The sequence below is a fragment of the Euprymna scolopes genome, chromosome 6 (assembly GCF_053919585.1).
Source record: "Euprymna scolopes isolate OS-2025 chromosome 6, ASM5391958v1, whole genome shotgun sequence".
Classification (NCBI taxonomy): Eukaryota; Metazoa; Mollusca; class Cephalopoda; order Sepiida; family Sepiolidae; genus Euprymna; species Euprymna scolopes.
Genome location: NC_136487.1, coordinates 124,530,925 through 124,552,782, shown reverse-complemented (window position 1 = coordinate 124,552,782; position 21,858 = coordinate 124,530,925). Strand labels below are relative to the sequence as shown.

General features: G+C 34.4%; 1 protein-coding gene across 1 annotated transcript in view; it reads right to left on the bottom strand.

The window, feature by feature from the left end:
• Window positions 1-4,814: 4,814 nt before the first annotated feature.
• LOC145277925 (glutathione S-transferase omega-1-like) overlaps window positions 4,815-21,858 on the bottom strand; it is a 40,399-nt gene continuing 23,355 nt past the window's right edge. Inside the window, exons 6-8 of the mRNA XM_080130000.1 lie at window positions 13,170-13,389; window positions 9,583-9,706; window positions 4,815-6,001 (exon numbers count right to left, since the gene is read on the bottom strand). Of these exons, the coding sequence (XP_079986126.1) occupies window positions 5,772-6,001; window positions 9,583-9,706; window positions 13,170-13,389 (574 nt within the window). The 3' untranslated portion in view covers window positions 4,815-5,771. The remainder of the gene's footprint in view (window positions 6,002-9,582; window positions 9,707-13,169; window positions 13,390-21,858) is intronic.

Genomic DNA, 21,858 nt, shown 5'->3' with positions numbered 1-21,858 from the left:
GAGATGCAACCATGTTCTGCAAAACAAAAAAGAATTTCCTCTACAAAACAACCAAACCAAACACTGTGAATAAATATTTGAATATATAAAGAACCTGAAGGATAACACTTTCTTACAAAAATTACTGGATTCTGCATTAAATAATCTGAAAAGGGTTGATATGCCATAAAACAAAAGCACGAAAACAAATTATGCTTTAGTGACATTGAAGCAATGCACTGAGTAGTAAGTGATGAATATATAAAAAAAATTCAACAAATACTTTTATTATATATTTACATCGGAAGAAGAATTACTTTATCCTGAGGACGTAATCATTTTGTCCGTTTGAATGTAATTCCAAAATGTCTGCTGGTATCATGGTACCATGAGACATAACTTTGCTTTCCAAAATACACTTAATCTCAAGGAGGTAATAGAGTGAAAAGAGTTACTTCCCTTGAAACATAAAAATAAAGGGCGCTTATGTCAACGGATCATCAAATCTAAGGGAGATAACCAGCATAGACATAGCAAAAATATTTTGTAAGATATCATTTGGGACGCTGAATAATCAGTAGAACAATGAAAGATATTAAATGAAAAAAAAAAAAAAAAAAAGATGACACGATTACTGTAGCCGAGTTCCGGAAATTGCTGAAGCAATTTACGAAAAAGAAATAAGTTAGCGAAGTTAATCAACAAACTTAAAAATGTAACCATGTTAAGTAGCAAAATAAACTTATTAATGTACACAAAACAAAAGTAAACAACCAGTTACAATGAAACTATGTTAATTAATCAACAACAAAAATTAAATAAACTTGTTAATTAATCAAGAATTTGTTCAATTAGCCAAAGAAAAATGCTTCCCTTATTTAAGGGACCCTCCCCCACCCCAACAAAAAAAAAACGAACACTTTATCTTGTGCATAATCTTTGAACGTTAGTTTTTTAAAGAAAAACAAATTTCTTATTTTTTAATTTTTTATTTTCTTTTAAAAAAAAATTACATTAACGGTTTAACTTCAAAATCTACTTCAAAACAGTTTTCTGTTTTCGTTGTTTTGTGCACGTTAATTATTATGTGCCCCAAATTATAAGTTGCAAAATGAAACTACAGAAGAAAAAAAAATTAAATTAAACTTTAATCATTGACGGTTTAAATATTTTAAAATCTCCTTCAAAAATGTTTTAATCATCCTGACTGACTGATTACCTAAAATTTCTGTTTTTGTGTGTGTCATCATTTTTTTTTTTTTTTTCGTTTAACATTCTTTCATTTTTCTACTGATTATTTCAGCATCCCAAATTATATCTTGCAAAATATGCTTATTTTTGCTATGTTTATGCTGGTTATCTCCCTTAGATTTGATGATCGTTGACATAAGCGCCAAATAAAGAGTCGATCAAACGTCTCCGAGGTATTATTTTCGAGATTAAATCTGTTCCACCTTACAGACATCATCATTTTTGAGGCAATTCTTTTGTGATGTCAATCATTGTGCTTGGAGACCAAGTTTTGTACAGCTGAGCCTAAATGGTTTGTCTAGCATATGCAGTCACTATTCACATAGAAGATCCATGACCTGAAATGGCACGGATTGTCTATATGGTATGGGCAAAAATGGACAAATAAAGATAGGGGAACCTAGTTTTGAAAGCCGATTCATCATAATTTTTTTGTAGGTTTCCGACTACTTTTTCATTGTATTTGAAAGATTAAGGAATAATCTTAATTACCAAAAGGAAAAAAAATATTTGTCAAGTGAAAAAAAAAAAAAAAAAAATGTTTTCATGGCGAGCTAACCAATTCAGCTAAATTTTGAAGTTAAATAAATTCATTGTAAAAATCCTTTAAAAGATAAATATTAGTTTTCTGGGTCTATTTCAAAGATAATTAGTAAAGTAAAGTTCTAAGATATTAATTTAAATTAAAAAAAAACACCTTGTTCGTACAAAAAATAGCTTAATTAGCCCAAAAATCGAGTGATTCTGCTGTTCACAAAAGTGCAACAAATGGAAGTTTTGTAAACACGAATTATATGGAAGCCCCAAATCTGAGACAGTCGAAAAGCTGTCTGAAAATGACGTCATGTAATTAAAAGGAGGGAGGGGGTGCTGGGTTTCTTTTTTTCCCCCCCAGATGTGCATCCGTACATTTCTATCCTGGACGTTTGTATCGTTTTTACCATTTTTTAAATTTAATTATTTTTCTATGTTCCTGTTTTTTAATTAAATTTTTCTTTTAATTATTGGCCAATATTATATAAAAATTATGTTACGGCAAAAGTTTCACATTCATTCAAGCAAGGAAAATATTTAAAATCTTACATATAAAAATTATTCAAAACCTGTAATTTAAAAAAAAACGATAGAAATATTTTTTTTCTATTATAATTTTTTTGTGTGAAAATATTAAATAAACAATGCTTAATTCATTGATAATATTGGTAGTTCGAGAAATTCATTTTTCTTTGAGTTATATTGAATTCATTAATACAGACTTTAGGGGCTTTTATCATAACGTTTCCGTATAAGTTAAATATTTTTTTTAATTGTTATATTTTACGATGCTTTATCATAAAAAAAGCAAAAATAAATTCTTTTTTTTTTTTTTTTTTTACTACTGAAAACCACAACTTTAGTAAAGGTATTTTTGTTTAAACAAAATAATAAATTTCCATTAAGATTTAAATAAAAATAATGGGTTCAATATATTTCGTAATTATTATTTGATAAATACTGAAAATTTCATTAAAATTAGTTAATATCCTGATTTTTGGTGAATTTTTAAGTAAAGGAGGGGTCAAAACGTTTATTCATTTTGAGCATCGGCATTCGTTTTGCACGTATCTAGTCTATATTCTCTGTTTTAATGGATGATCGTATCCTTTTGTTACCTAAGCATTCCTGGTATTATAAAGGATCTTTTCCCCAATAGCTTCACTCGTTTTAAATGACTGACACAATTCCTTTGTACCTATTTACTATGCCTCCCCACGGGACAGAGTTAGACACCAGGGTCGTTTTTTAACGTGGAGAAAAGGTACAAAAATAAAAAATTGTCTCAGTCGTGAAGGACTGATCCTCCACCGAAAGAGAACAAGAAATGGAAGTGCAGCATCTGAAGAACAGATACTACACTTTGATCTTGACAAAGTCTGTTTGTATGTCATTCTGATTTGCTCAGTGTCTTCTAATTCTGTTTAAGTTGATGACATCATTCCTTTATGACCTTAACTTTTCATGATGTCATGTCTTGTGCACGGTGACAAACAAACATATAAGATAACAACATGAACACAGCTTTAGTAGAATATATATATATTTTTTTTAAACATAGGCATCACCACTTATCAAGGCCCAGAGGCCACTCGAGTATAAGGGTTAAGAGTGTACAGTAGTCAACTGGACAATATAGTAATCGTTAGTAATGGAAATTCAGTAAATTTGTTAACTTATATGGAACAGCTCATCAAGAACTTGTTTATGTTGGACTTGAAGACAACCATATTGTAGCCAGCTGGAAAGCAGGCAAACTGAAGATGGTTCCGCAAGCATGCAGTTCTAAGAAAGAAACTTTGTTCATGGAATCTACATTTAAGTTTAGGCACAGATAAAGAGTGGGGGAAATTATTGATGGTGGTTTCAGTTAGACAAGTGTTTCTCGTGGAAGTTTAGCGAGGGGGGACCATAGATTGGAGCTCAGACGAGCACTTGCCATGAAAATAATGATAAAACAGAGATAGACTCGCAAGATCCACAGGCATGCAATTCTAAGAAAGAAACTTTGTTCATGGAATCTACATTTCGGTTTAGGCACAGATAAAGAGTGGGGGAAATTATTGATAGTGTTTTCAGCTAGACGAGTTTGAAAGTTTGACAAGGGGGAGGACCATAGATTGGAGCACAGACGAGCACTTGCCATGAAAATAATGATAAAGCAGAGACAGACTCGTAAGATCTCTTCTGTGAGAAAGAGGTTGCAGGGAAGAGAAAAGGACATACCCCACAAGGCTACGAAGTCTATTTTGAACTCTATCAAGGCAGAATAAGTTCTTCCTAGCAGCTCCTGCCCAGATGTGGCAACGGTACTCCATCCTTGGACATACCTGGCTCTTATATAGATAGAGAATTGCATCAGCAGTGAGATATCTATTGAATCGATAGAAGGATCCGACCATTTTTCCAGCGGCCTTGGCAACGGATTTGATGTATGTGTTCCATTTCAGATCAGGAGTAAAGGTCAAGCCCAGAAGCTTGTCAAAACATGAAGCCTCCCCAAGACGAGAGCGATTCATTTCAATTGATGCCAGGTGGGGATCAGAGCGTTGATGATATAAAGATAGAAGCTTGGTCTTAGATGCATTAAAAGTAACCAGCCACCTCTTTCCCCAATTGTACCACGTGCTCAAGATCAGAGGAGAGAGAATCAGACAGAACTTGGTCGTTTACGGTCTTTGATGTGCTACCATAGATGGTAGTGTAATCAGCATAAATGTCTACGAATAATGTAAAGATGTGATTTACAAGATCATTAATGTAGATCAGGAAGAGAGTTGGGCCTAGGATGGACCCCTGAGAGACTTCAGCATTAATAATGTGAGCTTAGCGTCAATCATTTGAAAAGTCCTAAAGTGTGTCCCACACCGATGCCTCAAGCCTGTGGTAGACTGCTTAAGACGTGAAGAAGATCAGTTGATGATACCCTTACGCTAAAGGGTGGCACAAGCAAAATAGCAACAGGTGAAGTTGGAAATCATTCACGGAGCGCCTTAGCTCAGTATAAGACACAAAGACAATAAAAAGAAATTAAAATAATAATAATAATATTCATGTTGTCTAGAAGTTTTATTACCTTGACAATAATTTTGCAGCACAGGGTGGAGCAGGTGCTAGCATGATTGCAAGAGTTGGGAGTGGATGGAGTAAGTTCAGAGAACTCATGTTATGTCGATAAAGACTCTCTGAGGTATGTGTACACAGTGTGATGATGTATGGAAGTGAAACCTGGCCATTGAGGGTTGAGGACATGTGTTGCATGGAAAGAAATGATAGAATAATACGATGAATTTGTAATCTGCGTGTTGAAGACAGCCAGTGAGAGAGAGAGCTCCTTTAGCCCTAAACTCACCAGAGTTGAGATGGTTCGTTCCTTGTTGATTGAGGTGTATGGTTCTTGTCCTGTGCAGTTCTGGAGGTTCAACCTTCTAGACCTTATCTTGTCACCGTTTGAGAAGGGGTTGGTTGATTGCCAACTGCCTGAGGTGGCTTACCGAGGAATGCAGATGGGGCTGTTCAGGTACTTTTTGCAGGCCAGACTGCTCTTCCTCTAGGGCACTGGCTTCTCAAATCCCACTTTCTTGACCTTGTGTGACATCTCCCTGCCGTGGGAGGGAGATGAACACCGAGTGTTAAAGACAGGATTAGATCTGATGACTTCAGAGGAAGATTATAAGTAATTGTGTGGAGAAAAGGAGATTTTTTATGGTATCGCCATGTTGAAAGAATGGATGAGAGTTCTTGGGTTGGTAGATGTAGAACAGTTAATGTAGCAGGAGAAAGCCATGAAAAATATGAGAGGGAAACAATAAAAATTAAAATTGAGAGAAGTGGGATAATAAAGACCTGGCCAGAGATAGGTTACTTTGGCAATCAATTTCCAAAACATGTCCAACACATGCTAGTATGTAAATTACACATTAAACCGATGATGATGATAATAGATAGATAGCTATAAAATAAAGATGAAACTATATTTTTCAATCATTAATTTAAAGTGTTTTATTTCAACCATTTTTATTTTCTGTTAGAAAACGTCTTATGAATTCAGTGTATGGCTGCAAATTGGACATTGTGAGTTGGACGGCGGGTTGCAGGAGCATCCGTGATTTCCAGGAAGTTAATGTGGTTGGAAAATTATTGGTAAAACCCTTTAGGGTTTCTGTAAAGTCTTCGAGGGCCTCAAAACGCTCAAACCATGGCCACAGGTTGAAATCCAGTAAGCCAACTTGATCACCTGACAGAAATAAAAGGAGAGATGGAATTGAATAAATACCAATTGTTTTAGAATTTCGAAACAGCTGGAACGTAAAATAAAAAAAAATATCTCATCTCTTAAAGACCATTTTAAAAATAAGGGCAACAGCTTAGACCCTCAGAGTTTCGAATTTTGTGGCTGGTAGATCCTCCATGCTGATGTTTCTCAAAAAAGGATGAAGCACACATGTATGTGTATAAAAATTAAAATAAATGTTATATTATATATATATATATATATATATATATATATATATACTTCAGAATAAAATTATCTAACAATCAACTAGTACAGAAACCTGTGATTATAAGTTTTACAAGATATTACTGGCAATAATATTCTATAAGTACTATCCCACCTAAAATCTTTTGATTTGAAATTTACATATTTCATGTCATGAATTTTTAAATTCATTGAATGACTAAAATTTTATATATATATATATATATATATATATATATATATATATATATATATATATATATATATATATATATATATATAATTGCTTCTGTGCTGCGAAACAGGTGCTGTTAAGAATTGAACATGTTATCACATCTTGAAATTTGGAATATAGACCTTTTGTGTCATTTATTTGTATCTGCTATGTAGTTATATTTGACATACATCGAGCTTCATAAATAAAAGGATTGGTATACAGAAGGGTGAAATATAATTGAATAAGCATATATATATATATAAAAGAAACAATGTGTGCATGTATGGAATTGCTTCTCAACCTATATACTCAACAAATCTTTAAACTGCAAATTTAAACTTTGGTATATGGGGTATTCAGACATGTGAAATACTTTTCAATCGGTTTTCTATCCAGAAAAAAGTGCTGCTAAGGGCTAAAAATATAAAAATTGGTATGGTGGGGGAGGAAGTAATCGGATTTTCCTCTGTTTGTCAACTGTTTCACTGTTTCATGATTGCGCATGCGTGAATCGTTCACATGACAGATGACTTATGTTAAGAATAAGTAACACATTTTAGATTGTGTCAAGCTGGCCTAATGGTTATAGTATTTAGCTCACTGTCTTTAGGTTTGGTTTCGATCTCAGCTCAAGTATTTGCTTCTTTTTTTTTACTTACAAAAAAGAAGAGAACTGTTTAGAAAGAAACATAATACTTGCATGCACATATCTCAGTTTCTTTATGTTTTTTACCTCATGTTTTTAAAGGAATTTAACATTACGTTTAATGCCTACAGTATTTCTGTTTATAATAAATAAGAATTCTGCATTAATTAAAATATAATATCTATGCATATTTTATGATTGGACAACACCAGGCGATCAGCTAGTGTATATATATATATATATATATATATATATATTGCGTAAATATAAAGTACAATTGCAACTACTCTTCGAATTTTCAGATTTATGTAATCATGCCCAAATTCTTTTTTTTCTTTTCTTTTTAAAGTTAATAAATTTTTATTCTTCTGATAAATTAAGGCAGACAATATTCTAAAATTGACATAATGATTATATGAAAGACATAAAGAAAAGGTGAAATATAATTGAATAAGTGTATATATATATATATATATAATTTAAAGGAGATTAGAACAATAGTCTAAAGAGCTGAATGTATTTTAATGTAACAGTGAAATTACTAGTTTAATTAAAATACAGGAAATAGAAAGTGCTCATTGTAATTTAGATATATAATAAGCTCGATAGTTAAATGTCCTAGAGCTAATTCAATATTAAGTAATGTGATTGATAATTTAAAATTTAAAAATCAAATTATGATTAAATTAAAAATCCGTTTCATAAGAAGGAACAACAACAAAATCAATTATCTGTACGATCGTTTCGGAAAACAATGCTTTTTATTGTGGTATACATCAAGTTACGTACAATAAACATAATATATATATATATATATATATATATATATATATATATTATGTTTATGGGGAAATATGTTTATCCAATTATAATTCATCTTTTATTTAAACCAATCCTTGCAATGTGAAATAAAGACTTTTTGTCATTTATTTGTATATGCTCTGTAGTTATATTTGACATACATCAAGCTTCATAAATAAAAAGATTGGTATAAAGAAAGGGTGAAATAATTCGGGACCTCATGGTAAGAAGCCTAAATTCTTACCACTGGACCACCTTGCACGACTGTTTGGATATATCGTGATTTACGTAGATGTTATTTTATTTGTTTTTGTTTTTGTGATACATTTTGAATGAATGCAATTATTTATGCAAAAGTGCATTTTTTACCTAAATGTGAGTTAGTTAAAGGGAAAATTATTCCCTACTCGCATTTAGGGTGTAGAACTTGTAGATATGCAGTTTCGGTTCTTTGTTATATTGTATTCTTGTATTATTCTCCGCATTCAAGTGTTTTCCTTAATATTTCAGCCGTTTTCATTATCGTTAGTCATTGTATTTTTGCAGCTATTCCACTGATTCCAATTTCTGTCATTCTTTTTTAAAGTTATTTGGAATTGTTCCTAGTGCTCCTACTATTATCGGTATTATTTTGATTTTCTTCATCATCCAAATCCCTTTTAACTCTCTGGCTAGCTCTGTGTATTTGCTTTGTTTCTCCTTTTCTTTCATGCTCACCCTGTGGTCAGCTGGGATAGCAAAGTCTACGATTTGACACGATTTTATTATTATTATTATTATTATTATTATCATTATTATTATTATCATTATTATTATCATCATTATCATTATTATTATTATTATCATCATTATTATTATTATCATCATTATTATTATCATCATTATTATTATCATTATTATTATTATCATTATTATTATTATCATTATCATTATTACTATCATTATTATTATTATTATTATTATTATCATTATTTTTATTATTATTATTATCATCATCATTATTATCATTATTTTTATTATTATTATTATCATTATTATTATTATTATTATTATCATTATCATCATTATTATCATTATCATTATTATCATTATTTTTATTTTTATTATTATTATTATTATCATTATTATTATCATTATTTTTATTATTATTATTATTATCATTATTATTATTATTATTATCAGTATTTTTATTATTATTTCTCTGCTGCTCTTTTTTAGAATTTGGTTATTGTTTGCTTTAATTATCATTTTGTAAGCAGCAGAAAAATAAATGAAATTAATTATTTATTGTCACACAAAAAATTGTTGGAAATGTATTGTAGATAAATAAAAAGCAAAGTTAATTTGGTTTTGTTTTGTTTTACGGCATATCAACCCTGTTTGAGTTATTTAATGCCGAATCCAATAATTTTGAAAAAAAAAAAATTTTTATTCTTCAAGTCCTTTATATTTTCAAATATTTATTCATGATGTTTAGTTTGGTTGTTTTGTAAACGAAAATTGCTGTTCTTGTTTTCGACTTTGCCAAACATGATTGAGTTTTGCCAAGGCAAAGGAAAAAAAAAATAACATCAGCGTTTATTGCATTTCAAGTCAGAAAGCCAATATCTTCAGACAGCCTGATCCCGGTAGCACCATAAAAAGCAAAGTTAGAGAACAAGCTTTAAGACTTACCACCAAAATAATCACCTCTTTGCTCTAATACTTTGCCAAATGTCTGTAAATGGTTAACGAGTTTCTGTTTGATTTCAGCTTTCTGACATTCATTTAAGTTGAGATTCAGCGCCATCTTTATATCCTAGAAGATAAATTTTACAGACATTTTTTACCTTTCTTTACAATCCTATAATAAAGCAAAAAACAAAACAGAACAAAAAATCTTATTATTTGTTAAATAGGTCAACTTTTGAAATACTGCTGTTAAGTTATCTCCCTTGGGCTCACTCCTATCTGGAAGTTACAAAAATTCATAAACATGTGTGAGAAATTCAGAATAGGGTTGTAGTCTTTTCTAGCATGTCGGACATCTGTACATTTGTAAGACCATAACATATTATGGATGATACTATAAAATGATATACGGCATAATTGATACACCCTGTTATGTTGGACCTTTTGGCTACGATCACAGCATAGTATCTGTGTTATTGCAGTTAAATGGGCTGGTATTTTGGGGGGAAAATCAAACAAAACAGAAATTCACAGAATTCATCACTGTATTTCCTCCTCCTCCTCCTCCTCCTCACAATTTTCTCTCTCAATTTCCAGCATATGTCTGTCCCTCTCAACTCTGCCAACAGACTTTTTATTAAAAAAACTGACTGCATTTCATTTGTATATGTGTGTGATGAGCGGTGTGATCTTGTGCGATTCCATGAGACCACACCTTATAAAGCCATGACCACCATCTTTAATCTCTCTCTCTCTCTCTCAGATCCCACCTGAAGGTAAGTCGTACAGCCACATAAGACACACACACGTGGGCACTTGCTTCTTTGAGTAATACATTCAACTCCAGAGTTATGTTATAGCAGGCAATGCCAAAGGTCTGAGCGATTATTATTATTATTGAATTGTTAATTGTTATGTAGAAAAAGATATACACAGAGAATATTTTGAAAGAAAAGAAAAGTTTAGCTAAAATATTTATGTTAAAATCTAACAGAGAGGGTTTTAAACTTTGATTTAGGAATGTTTATGAATAAAATGTTGCAGGAATATTTATGTAATAAAATAGATTTAGGAATTGAAGTTTACAAACAACAAACAATGGAACTGACCTGATAACAAAGAAAGAGTAGTTTTGATATATAGACTAGAGATATAAGTAAGAGTCAGGGAGAACTATAGGGTAAGAGAGACAACGAAATGGAGTTTCATTCTATATTAATAAACAACTTTATTTGTCATCTTTGTTAGTAGCGTTTGTAGGATTCTTTTTTACTTTCATATTTGTTTTGCTTTTTTATTTTTTTTATCAACGCCAGTTCATTTTTTGTTTTTTTATTTTTTAACCAAATTATCTTTTCTTTGTTCCACTAAACCAAAGACCCACAAAGTTTAATTTATGTTAATTCAATTTTTTTTTTTTTTTTTTTTACATGACAGTTATAAAAGCCCAAAAGCCATTCGAGAATCAGGGCTAATGAGTGTATGGTAGTCACTGAGATAACAACATATAGAATAAGGGACAACACAATGGAGTTTCATTCTATATTAATAAACAAAACTTTATTTGTTATCTTCGTTAGTAGCTTTAGTCCAAGAGAGAAACGGGTTAGTAGGTTGAAGCGTTCTTGTGTAAAGATAGAATTAATATATTGCCGGCTTGTTGAGGAGAGAACAGTTTTGTTTAAAGGAGAAAGAAAGAACAAAGTCTTCAGTGTGTTTACATGTTGTATTAGATGTGTGTGTGTGTCTGTTGTTGTTGTATCGACAACAGCAGTTCTGTAGTATGATAAACAAAGTTCATTTGGGTACAGCACATGGAAACAAATGTGAGTTTGAAGAGAGCCATGTTAACGTTGTACTGCCAACTGAAGCCAGGGTGAAAGAGAGGAATAAGCGGGAGAGCGTTCTTGGTTTTACCTTTTATACACTCAGTCACGTGATTGAGAGCTGGCTTGTGATTGGACAAACCAGGGAGAAAATGGATTTCAAATCTCAAGCCGCAAGAATTAGCTCCTGCCTATGATTGTAGCAAGTTTCGGTTGCTACAGAATGTGGGAGCCGTCCATGAGAGGAGGTTAGCTTTGTCAGTCGTGGAAGCATTCGACTGAGCTACTAAGAGAGGATGTAAGGAGTAAAGAAAAAGAAAGCTTTGTAAATCCCTGAGGGAAACACCTAACTGTGAAAATAAGATTTAACGAGGAAAAACAAAAAGAAGTTCTGTTGTTACTGATTCACAGTGAAATGTTTTCTTGCTGTGTCCACAATACAAAAGGAGCCCCAACCTAAGCTTAGTATTCTATTATCAAATTGCCATTGTGTGCTTAATGTGTCATGTTTGGTGAACCTGTCCCGAACTAATGACTGTTAACTTACCCATATTATATAAACTCTGTTTGAATATGTGTAAACACACACACACACACAACAAACATCTATAACTACTAGACGATACGAGCATTGGTTTCATGCACGCATACATTTATATAGACTAGACTGAATGCACATATATACACTCCTTACATAAAACCCCACAATACAATACACCCATTTCCATTAGGTCATCTAAGTATTCTTATTCTGGATTTAGAATTTCTATTTAAAAAACATCTCACACTATCGAACTAATCATTAACAGCTTCTGCATTTACCAGTTTTTTCCTTTTATATTTCAGAATTCAATCTAAATTTTTTCAAATACTTTTCAGTGCTGTTCCAAACGGGAATTTGAACAGAATTTTGAACAGAACCATTTGTTTACTTCACAGTAATTTATAATTGTATTTTTCGGTCGCCCGCACTGAGGATTGAACCTTCATGAGAATATCACTTTTACAATTGATTTTTCCAAGTACCCTAACCACTGCAGCACAGGTCCTTGAGAATTACTTAGGACCTCTATCCAGTCATGGCTGACAGAATGAGAGCATGCTACCCCCGTGAAGTAAATAAAAGGCTCTGTTCAAAATTCTGTCCAAATTGCTGAGTTCAACAAAAACATTCCCGGTTTCTGATATTAAAACTTCCTGTTTTGGGTAAAAAGTAAGTAATCAAATAGGTATTAAATAAATTCAGAAAAAGTTTTGTACTAATTTTTTCTTTTGAAGTAATTTCTTTTGCACAAATAAATTATCAATTAGATCGTTTGATTCTATTTTTGCTTTTTCTGTGCTTGCGCATGGAAGTTCTTTAGTTTTAAAAATAAAAACAAATCGTGCATAATATTTCAGCTTGCATGAAATATTATGCGTGGTTTGTTTTTATTTTTTTTACATATCTAACATTTTTTCACTTGTTTTTCTTGGCAATTTGTGACTACAATAAATTGCAGTTTCACGTAATGCCATAACCAGCAAATTCTAGCATTGCTACAAATATAATTTGCTGATTTCTTTCTGTCCTCTGATGAGAAGAATAGCAAAGAACAGCATTTTTGAAACTCTGTGGGGATAAGGACTTTGTAAATTGTTTTTTGGAGTATTCATTCAGTCAAACAATAAATTTTGATTGTAAATTTCAACTTACAGTTTTTTCTTTCTCTTATATATATATATATATATATATATATATATATATATATATTAGTTTCTTACCTTGTCAAACTGTCCAATCATCATTTTATCTCTTGCTCTGAGATAGGGATCTGTCGACTGCAATGGAGGCACAGGGCAGACATCATCCAAATAATCATTACATACCAAAGATTCATAAATTATTTTGTCATCTCGTTCCAAGACTGGTACAAGTCCACAAGGGTTTTTTTCTAAGAACCAATCAGGTTTAGATTTGAGGTTGATATTAAGTGGCTGATACCTAGAAGATGACAAACAAACAAAAAATTATAAAAGTAAGTGGCTTTATATACTTTTTTTATTTTACTTTGTATACTTATTAATTAAAGCTTTTTACAGCTTATTCCGTATATGTTAGCTTAATAAAATATAGCCATAAGTTACCTCCCTAATATAAATGGTCTCAAAACCTAATTTTTACTTATCTGACATAGCTTGAGTAGGTGTTCTTGTCGGAAAGACATCCTCGACAATCAGTCCAACAGTGGCCTTGTTGTCAGTTTGGAGTATGGTTCTGTTAAGGCCTGAGAGGTCCACCTAGTTATCTCCCTTGTATGGCAATATAAGAGTTCTATTTCTTTGTGATAAGTTTTTAGAGTGATCTCCCTTGCTTGATTTTATTGCTGATTGTTCATGTTTACTTTGCCTCCCCACGAGGGTAAAGTTAGACACCAAGGTCGTTTTTTAACGTGGAGAAAGGAACAAAAATTAAAGACTGCCTCAGTCGTGAAGGATTTCTCCTCCACTGACTGAGAACAAAAAAAATTGACGTGTAGTATCAGAACAGATACTACACTTTGATCTTGGCCCGAAGGCCAAATTGTTTTTATTTATTTGCTTCCCCACGTAGCAAATTAGGCAGGAGGCCGTTTTTTAATGTGGAGATAGGGGGAAGGGGGAGGAAAAGAGGGGATCCAGCTCCCGAGAGGAGGGAAGTGGAAGCTGGATTAGAAACTGTTGGTATGAAGGGTTGCCCCTTCAGTGACCAAGGTCAGATATGTGGGGTTACCCCCACATATGGTCTTTGCTAGTCATAGCTGGTCTTTGCTAGTCATAGCTTTGCAGCATCTGCCGGAACAGATGGTATTTATTTGCTCCCCCACCGAGCAAATTAGGCACAAGGCCAATTTTTAATGTGAGGAGTGAAGGGAGGGGGAAGGGAAAAGGGGACCAGCTCCCGAGAGGTGGGAAATGGGAGCTGGTTAAAGGTCAGGCATGTGGGGTTGCCCCCACATCTGGTCTTTGCTAGTCATAGCTAGTCATAGCTAGTCATAGCTTGCAGTATCTGCCGGAACAGATGGTATTTATTTGCTCCCCCACCAAGCAAATTAGGCACAAGGCCGATTTTTAATGTGAGGAGTGAAGGGAGGGGGAAGGGAAAAAGGGGACCGGCTCCCGAGAGGTGGGAAATGGGAGCTGGTTAAAGGTCAGGCATGTGGGGTTGCCCCCACATCTGGTCTTTGCTAGTCATAGCTAGTCATAGCTTGCAGTATCTGCCGGAACAGATACTACACTTTGATCTTGTCGCCCGGACCCCCGAGGGGGTTTGGGATTGTTGGCTAGGAAACTAAGACTGGTTATGATAAAAACAGACGTGCATCCATGACTCGATTCATGTAATAAGTAAACTAATTCACCTTCTCTCTGAGAAGAGGTTAGTTTATTACTAATCTGTACCATACCATATTAAAATGACACTCACATTAGGCAAGTTAAACTGACTTCCTCCAAGGGAGGAAATTTCATGGGTGTGTGAAATTCACAAGCAGTCCCCAGTTGCATGTATATAGTCGCCCTACCGGGAATACCAACATGGTTGCTCAGCCATTTTTTGTAGGCCAGAGTGCACTTATCCTAGTGCACTGGCTTTCCAAAACAACACCTGACCTCGTGTCTAACCTCCAAGAAAGAAAGTAAGTTCGTGACCCTTTCAGAGTGATACAGGTGTTGCATAATGATGCTCACGTAATGCCATAACCAGCAAATTCTAGCATTGCTACAAATATAATTTGCTGATTTCTTTCTGTCCTTTGATGAGAAGACTAGCAAGAATAGCATTTTTGAAACTCTGTGGAATAAGGACTTTGTAAATTGTCTGAAGTACCATGAGGTGGGATTGAACCTGCAAATGACTGATTAGAATGTGAAGTTTAACTGCTCATGTATTTTCTAGATACAGTGTGTTTGAAACAATTTCAATCATATTGATCTTCTTTCATTTCAGAACAATTTGCGGTAAAAGTGTAGTGTTGATGGTCTTGAGAGATGGAGACTATGGACGACTGTAAACCACTGGAATATTGTACGAGAGTGATCCTCATCCAAAACATTTGAGAATCTTCACTGCAGTGCAATGTTTCTTTGTGAGCTGGATAATTGTGATGGAAATGTGGAAGCAGGAAGGATTATAGCAAGCATCTGAACTGCGTCTGCACAACAAAGTTTGTCAAGAAGCCGCAAAAACAAAAAAAGAAAGAAAGAAAAAAGTGCAGCCATATCCAGGAAATATAATGCAAACCTTAGGGACAGAGATCGTCAAGTATTTATTGATATTAGATTTGAGGATGACCATGTTGTAGTCCTCAGAGAAGCAATCTTGTGACAATGTGTTCTACAGATAGAAATTTCTTGGAAAGAAAATCAAACCATACCTTTCATATATAGTTTGCAACTTACTTCAATGTACATTTTCATGTTTATTTTTCAATTAGTTTGTGTTTTTTTAGAGTTTTTTTTTTACATGGAAATCATCACTTATTAAGGCCCGAAGGCAACTTAAGGATAAGGGTTAATGAATGTAAGATGGTAGTGTAGTAATCGTTAATGATGTAGATTGGTTAGAATTTGGATTATTTAAGGGGATGGCTCAACAAGAACTTGTTTACATTGGACTTGAAGGCTACTATATTGTAGTTAGCCAGGAAGCAGGCCAGTAGAATAGTGTTCCACAGTCTGGCAGTTCTAGGAAAGAAGCTTTGTTCATGGAAACTGTGTTTAGATTTGAGTACAGATAGAGAGTGAGGGAAATTGTTGATAGTGGTTGTAGCTAGTTGAGTGTTTTTGTGAAAGTTTGGCAAGGAGGGACCATAGATTGGAGCTCAAAGGAGTATTTGTCATGAAAATAAGGATAGAGCAGAGACAGGCCCGCAACGTCTCTTCTGTGGGAAAGAGGTTGCAGGGAAGAAAAAAATCCCTGTTAAAAAAGGTAAATAAGATTCTAATTTTATGTTGTGTAGATTTGTTTTTGTGTTAACAAGTTATTTGTCCAAGATTGAAGGAAAACAAACAAGTAGATGAAACCATAGATTGCAATCTCACATGTACTACCACTCCGAATTAGAACCGACCTGAAAACTAAAGGGATACCTCTATACTTTCCATAGCTCCAAAATTGGGGGATCACAACAGGATACAGTTTCATGTTATATTCATGACAGATTCTATATAATCGTTAGATTTGAATCTCACATGTAATACCACTCCAGATTAGGCTTACTACACACTCTAAATTGATAACATACCACTGGATTTAGTTTCAGATCAGATCCAATTCAGATAGTTTCAGTGAGTTTAATGGCTTGGATTCCCAATGTCAGTATTCACGTGTACACAGGATACCGGGGTCATAAGTTCAGAGAGTATGTACTCAAATGTCACCTCTATCCAGTAGACAGAAACAAATGAGACAAACAGCAGCATCAGTCAACATCGAAAGAGAAGAGGAAAGACATTGAAGACACGCACAAACATATACATAATGAAAATTCAGGGACATTGTAATTATATGACAAAGCTACTTATCACTAAGGCACAAGAAGCATTGCTTTATAAAAACTAAGAGACTCCTCAACAAGGTCAAATGCCCAATAGAGTTAGAAGTGCTCTGGTTCTTCTCAGACAAAAATAATTTCTACCAGGACCAATGCAGAAGACAATAGATAGCTAGTCTACAGTTTGTACAAAATCCGGTATATCATAAAAAACAAATTCCCTCGAACTGTGATGGTCTTTTCCAACAAAGGTCATGTCAGACTGCCCTACATCTTTGAAAAAAAAAACAAAAAAACTCAGATTCAATTCAGATGGTTTCAACGAGTTGATGGTTTGGATTCCCAAGGTCAGTGTTCACATGTACTCAGGATACCAGGGTCATAAGGTAGCCAGAAGCAAATGTGATGTTATATGCATCAAAGAGAGAGGATGTGAGCAAAGTAGGCAATCTGTTGGAAGTTTCCAAGCCAAACAGACAGGTAGAGATGACTTAAGATCAACATTAAATTAAGAGGACAAGTATCCATAGCTTTGGGATACTCCGCTCTGCTGGTATGGAAAGTAACTGTGGGAAGACCATAGGTATAGTAATAAGACGCAGCTCTGGGTCGTACATTCATGTCTGAGAACTTCCACAACTTCACCAGTCCAACATCTGGCATCCTAACTTGTACGATTACAATCCCACAGACTACAATGTGTGGGGTGCAGTTAAGAAAGACACCAACCATATCACCATCAATACCTTCTTCATACCACAAAAGATGAGTTGATTGTCAGCATCAAACTAGTGTTCGGCATTTCTAAAAGGACACTATGATAGCCGTGTGTTCCAGATTCAGGTCCCGCCTGGAGGTCATGGTGAGAAGTATTTAACATGATCTTCTAAGTTCTGCCTATTCTACAAGTATTTTAATGATGACTGCTCCAACGAACTGCAAGCAGTTGTACCCTCTCGATGTAAATACCCCCGACAAACCCGACAACCAACTAAATCCCACCCCTACACAGTAAAGATCTCTAGATGTAAGAGAGCTTTCTACTCCAGTAGTTTCTTCCCCAGAGCTGCTAGTTTGGAATTCCCTTCCGGGTCTCTGCTTCCCCAACTGTACTGACTTGCAGAAGTTCAAGTGTAATGTGAACTGACATTTTGCTGCCCAACTCCCTACATAGTATCCCTGGAGCTTAGGTCCTTGATAGTAGCCTCTTACATCAAAGTGGCAATGTGCCTTGTTTGGGGTGAAAATGTAATAAAAAAAGAAAAAAAAAAAGACACCCACTTTTGACCAAAATATGTTTCTTTCCTTTCCAAAAAGTGTCAGATGTATTCCTAACACCCTGTATAACATTGGTATACACATGTTCGTATATGTCTATATAGTATATACGAGGTGCCTTCAAGAAGTTTCCAAACATTTTTTGTACAGGTATTTAAAATTGTCGCAAGCTCTTGAAAATTCAGTATGTTATTGCTACACATCTTATGAGATGACTGACCAATTTTTATGATTTCAGGTTCAAATGAACAGCTACAGCAGGAATTGGAATACACCCTACTAAAGCCTGATTGTGACAGTTGGTGAATTTCAAAAATGAAATCTGAACGTGAGGTCACTTTAGAAGAACGATATGCAATAAAATTCTGTTTTAAACTAGGATAAAATAACACAGAAACATATGGAATGCTTCAGACTGCTTTTGGACCATCTTGCATGAATCGAGCACCAGTTTTTGAGTGGTATAAAAGATTCAAGGAAGGCAAGCAGTCTGTGAGGGATGATGAGAGGTGTGGAAGGAGTAAGAAAGTCAGAACACCAGAGTTGACTGGCTGAATAAAGAATTTCATGGATAAGGACTGTCGTGCATCTATAGAGACAATATGTGCACAGTTTGATGTCAGTGTGGGAACTGTACACATAATTATTTGCAAGGAACTGAAGATGTGGAACATTTATGCAAAGTTTGTACAAAGTGTACTCCATCCTTGTCACAGACTATTTGACCAAGATAAGCATCAAGACAATTCCTCACCCTCCCTATAGTTCAGACCTTGCTCCCTGTGACTTTTGGTTATTCCCTAAGCTTAAAGAAAACTTTAGAGGCCGTCATTATGAGACAATTGAGGAGATGAAAGAGGCTGTGACGAGGGTCATTGACATGCTCACTCAAGAGGACTTCCATGGGGCCTTCCAGAAGTTGTTGGAATGGTACAACAAGTGCATTGCAGCTGAAGAAGATTACTTCGAAAGGAACTAGAGTTTCATGTGTGTACTATCAATAAAAATGCCCATACGAAAAGTCTGGAAATTTATTGAAGGCACCTCGTACACATCTTCATGTGTACATATAGTAAAAGCCTCCTGTTTTTTTTAACTAAAAAAGGTAAAGAACTATGAAGATGGAAGAGATAACAAGTAACTTTTTGTGCTTTCTTAAAGTGTCACACCATCAATACCTGCAACAGACAGATGAAACTTTCAGGTTACGAATGCATAAGTTCAGTCATTATAACAACGCAATTTGCAATCCCCTCTGATCCAATTAGGGGGAATAAAAAATAGGAGGTATTACTTTTGGGACGTCCTTCATAGCATGTACACATAGTGTGTATATATATATATATATATATATATATATATATATATAGTAAGGTCTGACAAGGCTGTTGGATCGTAAACATGGTCCAACATCCGAAACATATGTAACCGAACAGATAAAACGGTAACAAAAATAAAACACATATTTGCTCTGCAATAGTATTGAGCACTCTCTTCAGGTTTTTACTAATTACCAGTTTTACTAAATATATATATATATGTGCATTGTATGTAATATAGTATATATCCAAACATCTGGCTCCCAAACTCTATTACAACCATATCAACCATTATGTAGTCGTGAACGGCATCAACTGTACCACCAGTAACACAAAAGATGAGCTGATTGCCAGGATCAAACTGGTGTTCAGATGTCTCTCGGAAAACACTGAACTAGCTTAAGCCCACTTGGTGAAGCGTCAGGTTGGCTTTTTCGAGTGAGCCATGTTCAGCAAAAAATCTTCTAATATATACACTTTAAATTTTGACAAGACATCAATTATTGGCCAAGATATGATGTATTTTTTTTCTTTTCTATCCTTTCTGAAAAAATGTCAAATTCGCCTCAAATGTAATATGGAGAAAAGATAATATATAAGGGTTGGTTGGTTGGTTGTTTTTGTTTTACGGCATATCAACCCTTTTCGGGTTATTTAATGCCGAATCCAAAGATTTTGAAGAAAAATTTTTTTAAGAGAATATATTTGTTGTTTTCACGTCAGTTTCTATTTAACCCATAGTTGGGACCCTAACAGGTACTACCACTCCGGGTTAGAGTGGACCTGGGAGCAATGGTAATTAAAGGGTGGCTCCACACTCCCCAAAGCCCACAAGCTGGGGCCTCACCACTGGATATAGTTTAAGGTCATATCCAGGACCCCCATTGAGGGACTTTTACCCTCTGCAGGGGGGCAGTCGGCGTATTCTAATACCCCACCGACAGGGCCAAATATATAAGGGAGATAAGTCTTTGCAGGTAAAACTATGAATTATACCTCTTGTATTATCTGAGCCATTATATGAAACTAGCGGAGGTGCCTGGTGTTGCCCGGGGTGTTTGGAAGTATGTGTTGAGAAGAAAAAAAAAAGTGTTAGTAGGCAGGCAGGCTCGAACCCGTGACGCGAAGACGGGCATGAAAGTGAAAGAAAACCTGAACTCTTACCACTACGCTATGACTCCACAGGAAGTGAAAAGCATTCAAATTTAGCGATGTCAATCAAAAAGTTATCAACTCAATGATAATTAAGTTGAGAATGATAGGAGTCAGCAAAGAAATGAAAGTGGCTTTTAAACCTGGCCTGGAGCCAGTCAAGCTTCCGCTTTCTCTTGTGGTATTTATTTGCTTCCCCACGAGGTTGTTCCCCTGAAAAAGGGGGAACTCTGGAAGCATCCAAATGGATAGCAATTATCTGATATGAAGGGTTTCCCTGACATTGATCAAAGCTAATTGTTTTTAAGATGTCACGGCATGAAAGGCCACCTGCTGTACCTTCGCTCTGATTAGGTTCGCTTTATTTATACACAAAAGACCAACAAACATGCAAAAGAACGGAATAGAGGGGATTTTTTAAAAGTCGATGTAAATAAATGTACATATGACGTCCGTTCGCAAATCGTAGATATTATAATCTAAAAAGTTCTAAAAAATAGTAACGTGGTCGAGATCCACGCCCCCCCCCCACGCTTTTCTTGGACATACAAATGTGTGCGCCACTTTTGCCTTTTTATATATGGAGATTATCGGTTCTTGTCCAGAAATCTTCCAGATTTGAAGTAATCAATGAGAATTCATAGGTATTATAACATAAATCTCACAAGTTTGAATTATAGAATTATTTCTCTCTTTTTTTTTTTTTCGATTGTTTTCCAAATGGCGGACAAGACAGCTGCTCTTCTGTTACTCATAAAATTTGATTTTCTTATTTAAAAATAAAACTACTTGATCAGTTTATGTGATTTTTGGAATATGATATTTTCATTTTATCACGAGTAAGTACATTATACAGATTTTTTTTTATTTTTAATGTAAGGGGAATTCTGGACAAGAACCAAATTATCACTATTGTAACAGCCGTCTTAGGTGGACTAATTTTTGTTTCCAAACAAACAGAAGTGAAAGACATTTTGGTTTTTGTAAAAATTGCGCTGGAAAGGATAAGACAAACTGGCTGATAGAATAAAATATCAATGTGTCAAATGCGATGCTATCTAGGTCTGAAGTCTAAATCCGACTAATATACTTTATATAGTAGATTTTGATCAGAAACGCTAGTTTTACAATAAATCTTTAAGGACTGTTAAAAATCAATTTCACCACAGTTGAAAGTATATGCAAGGTAAA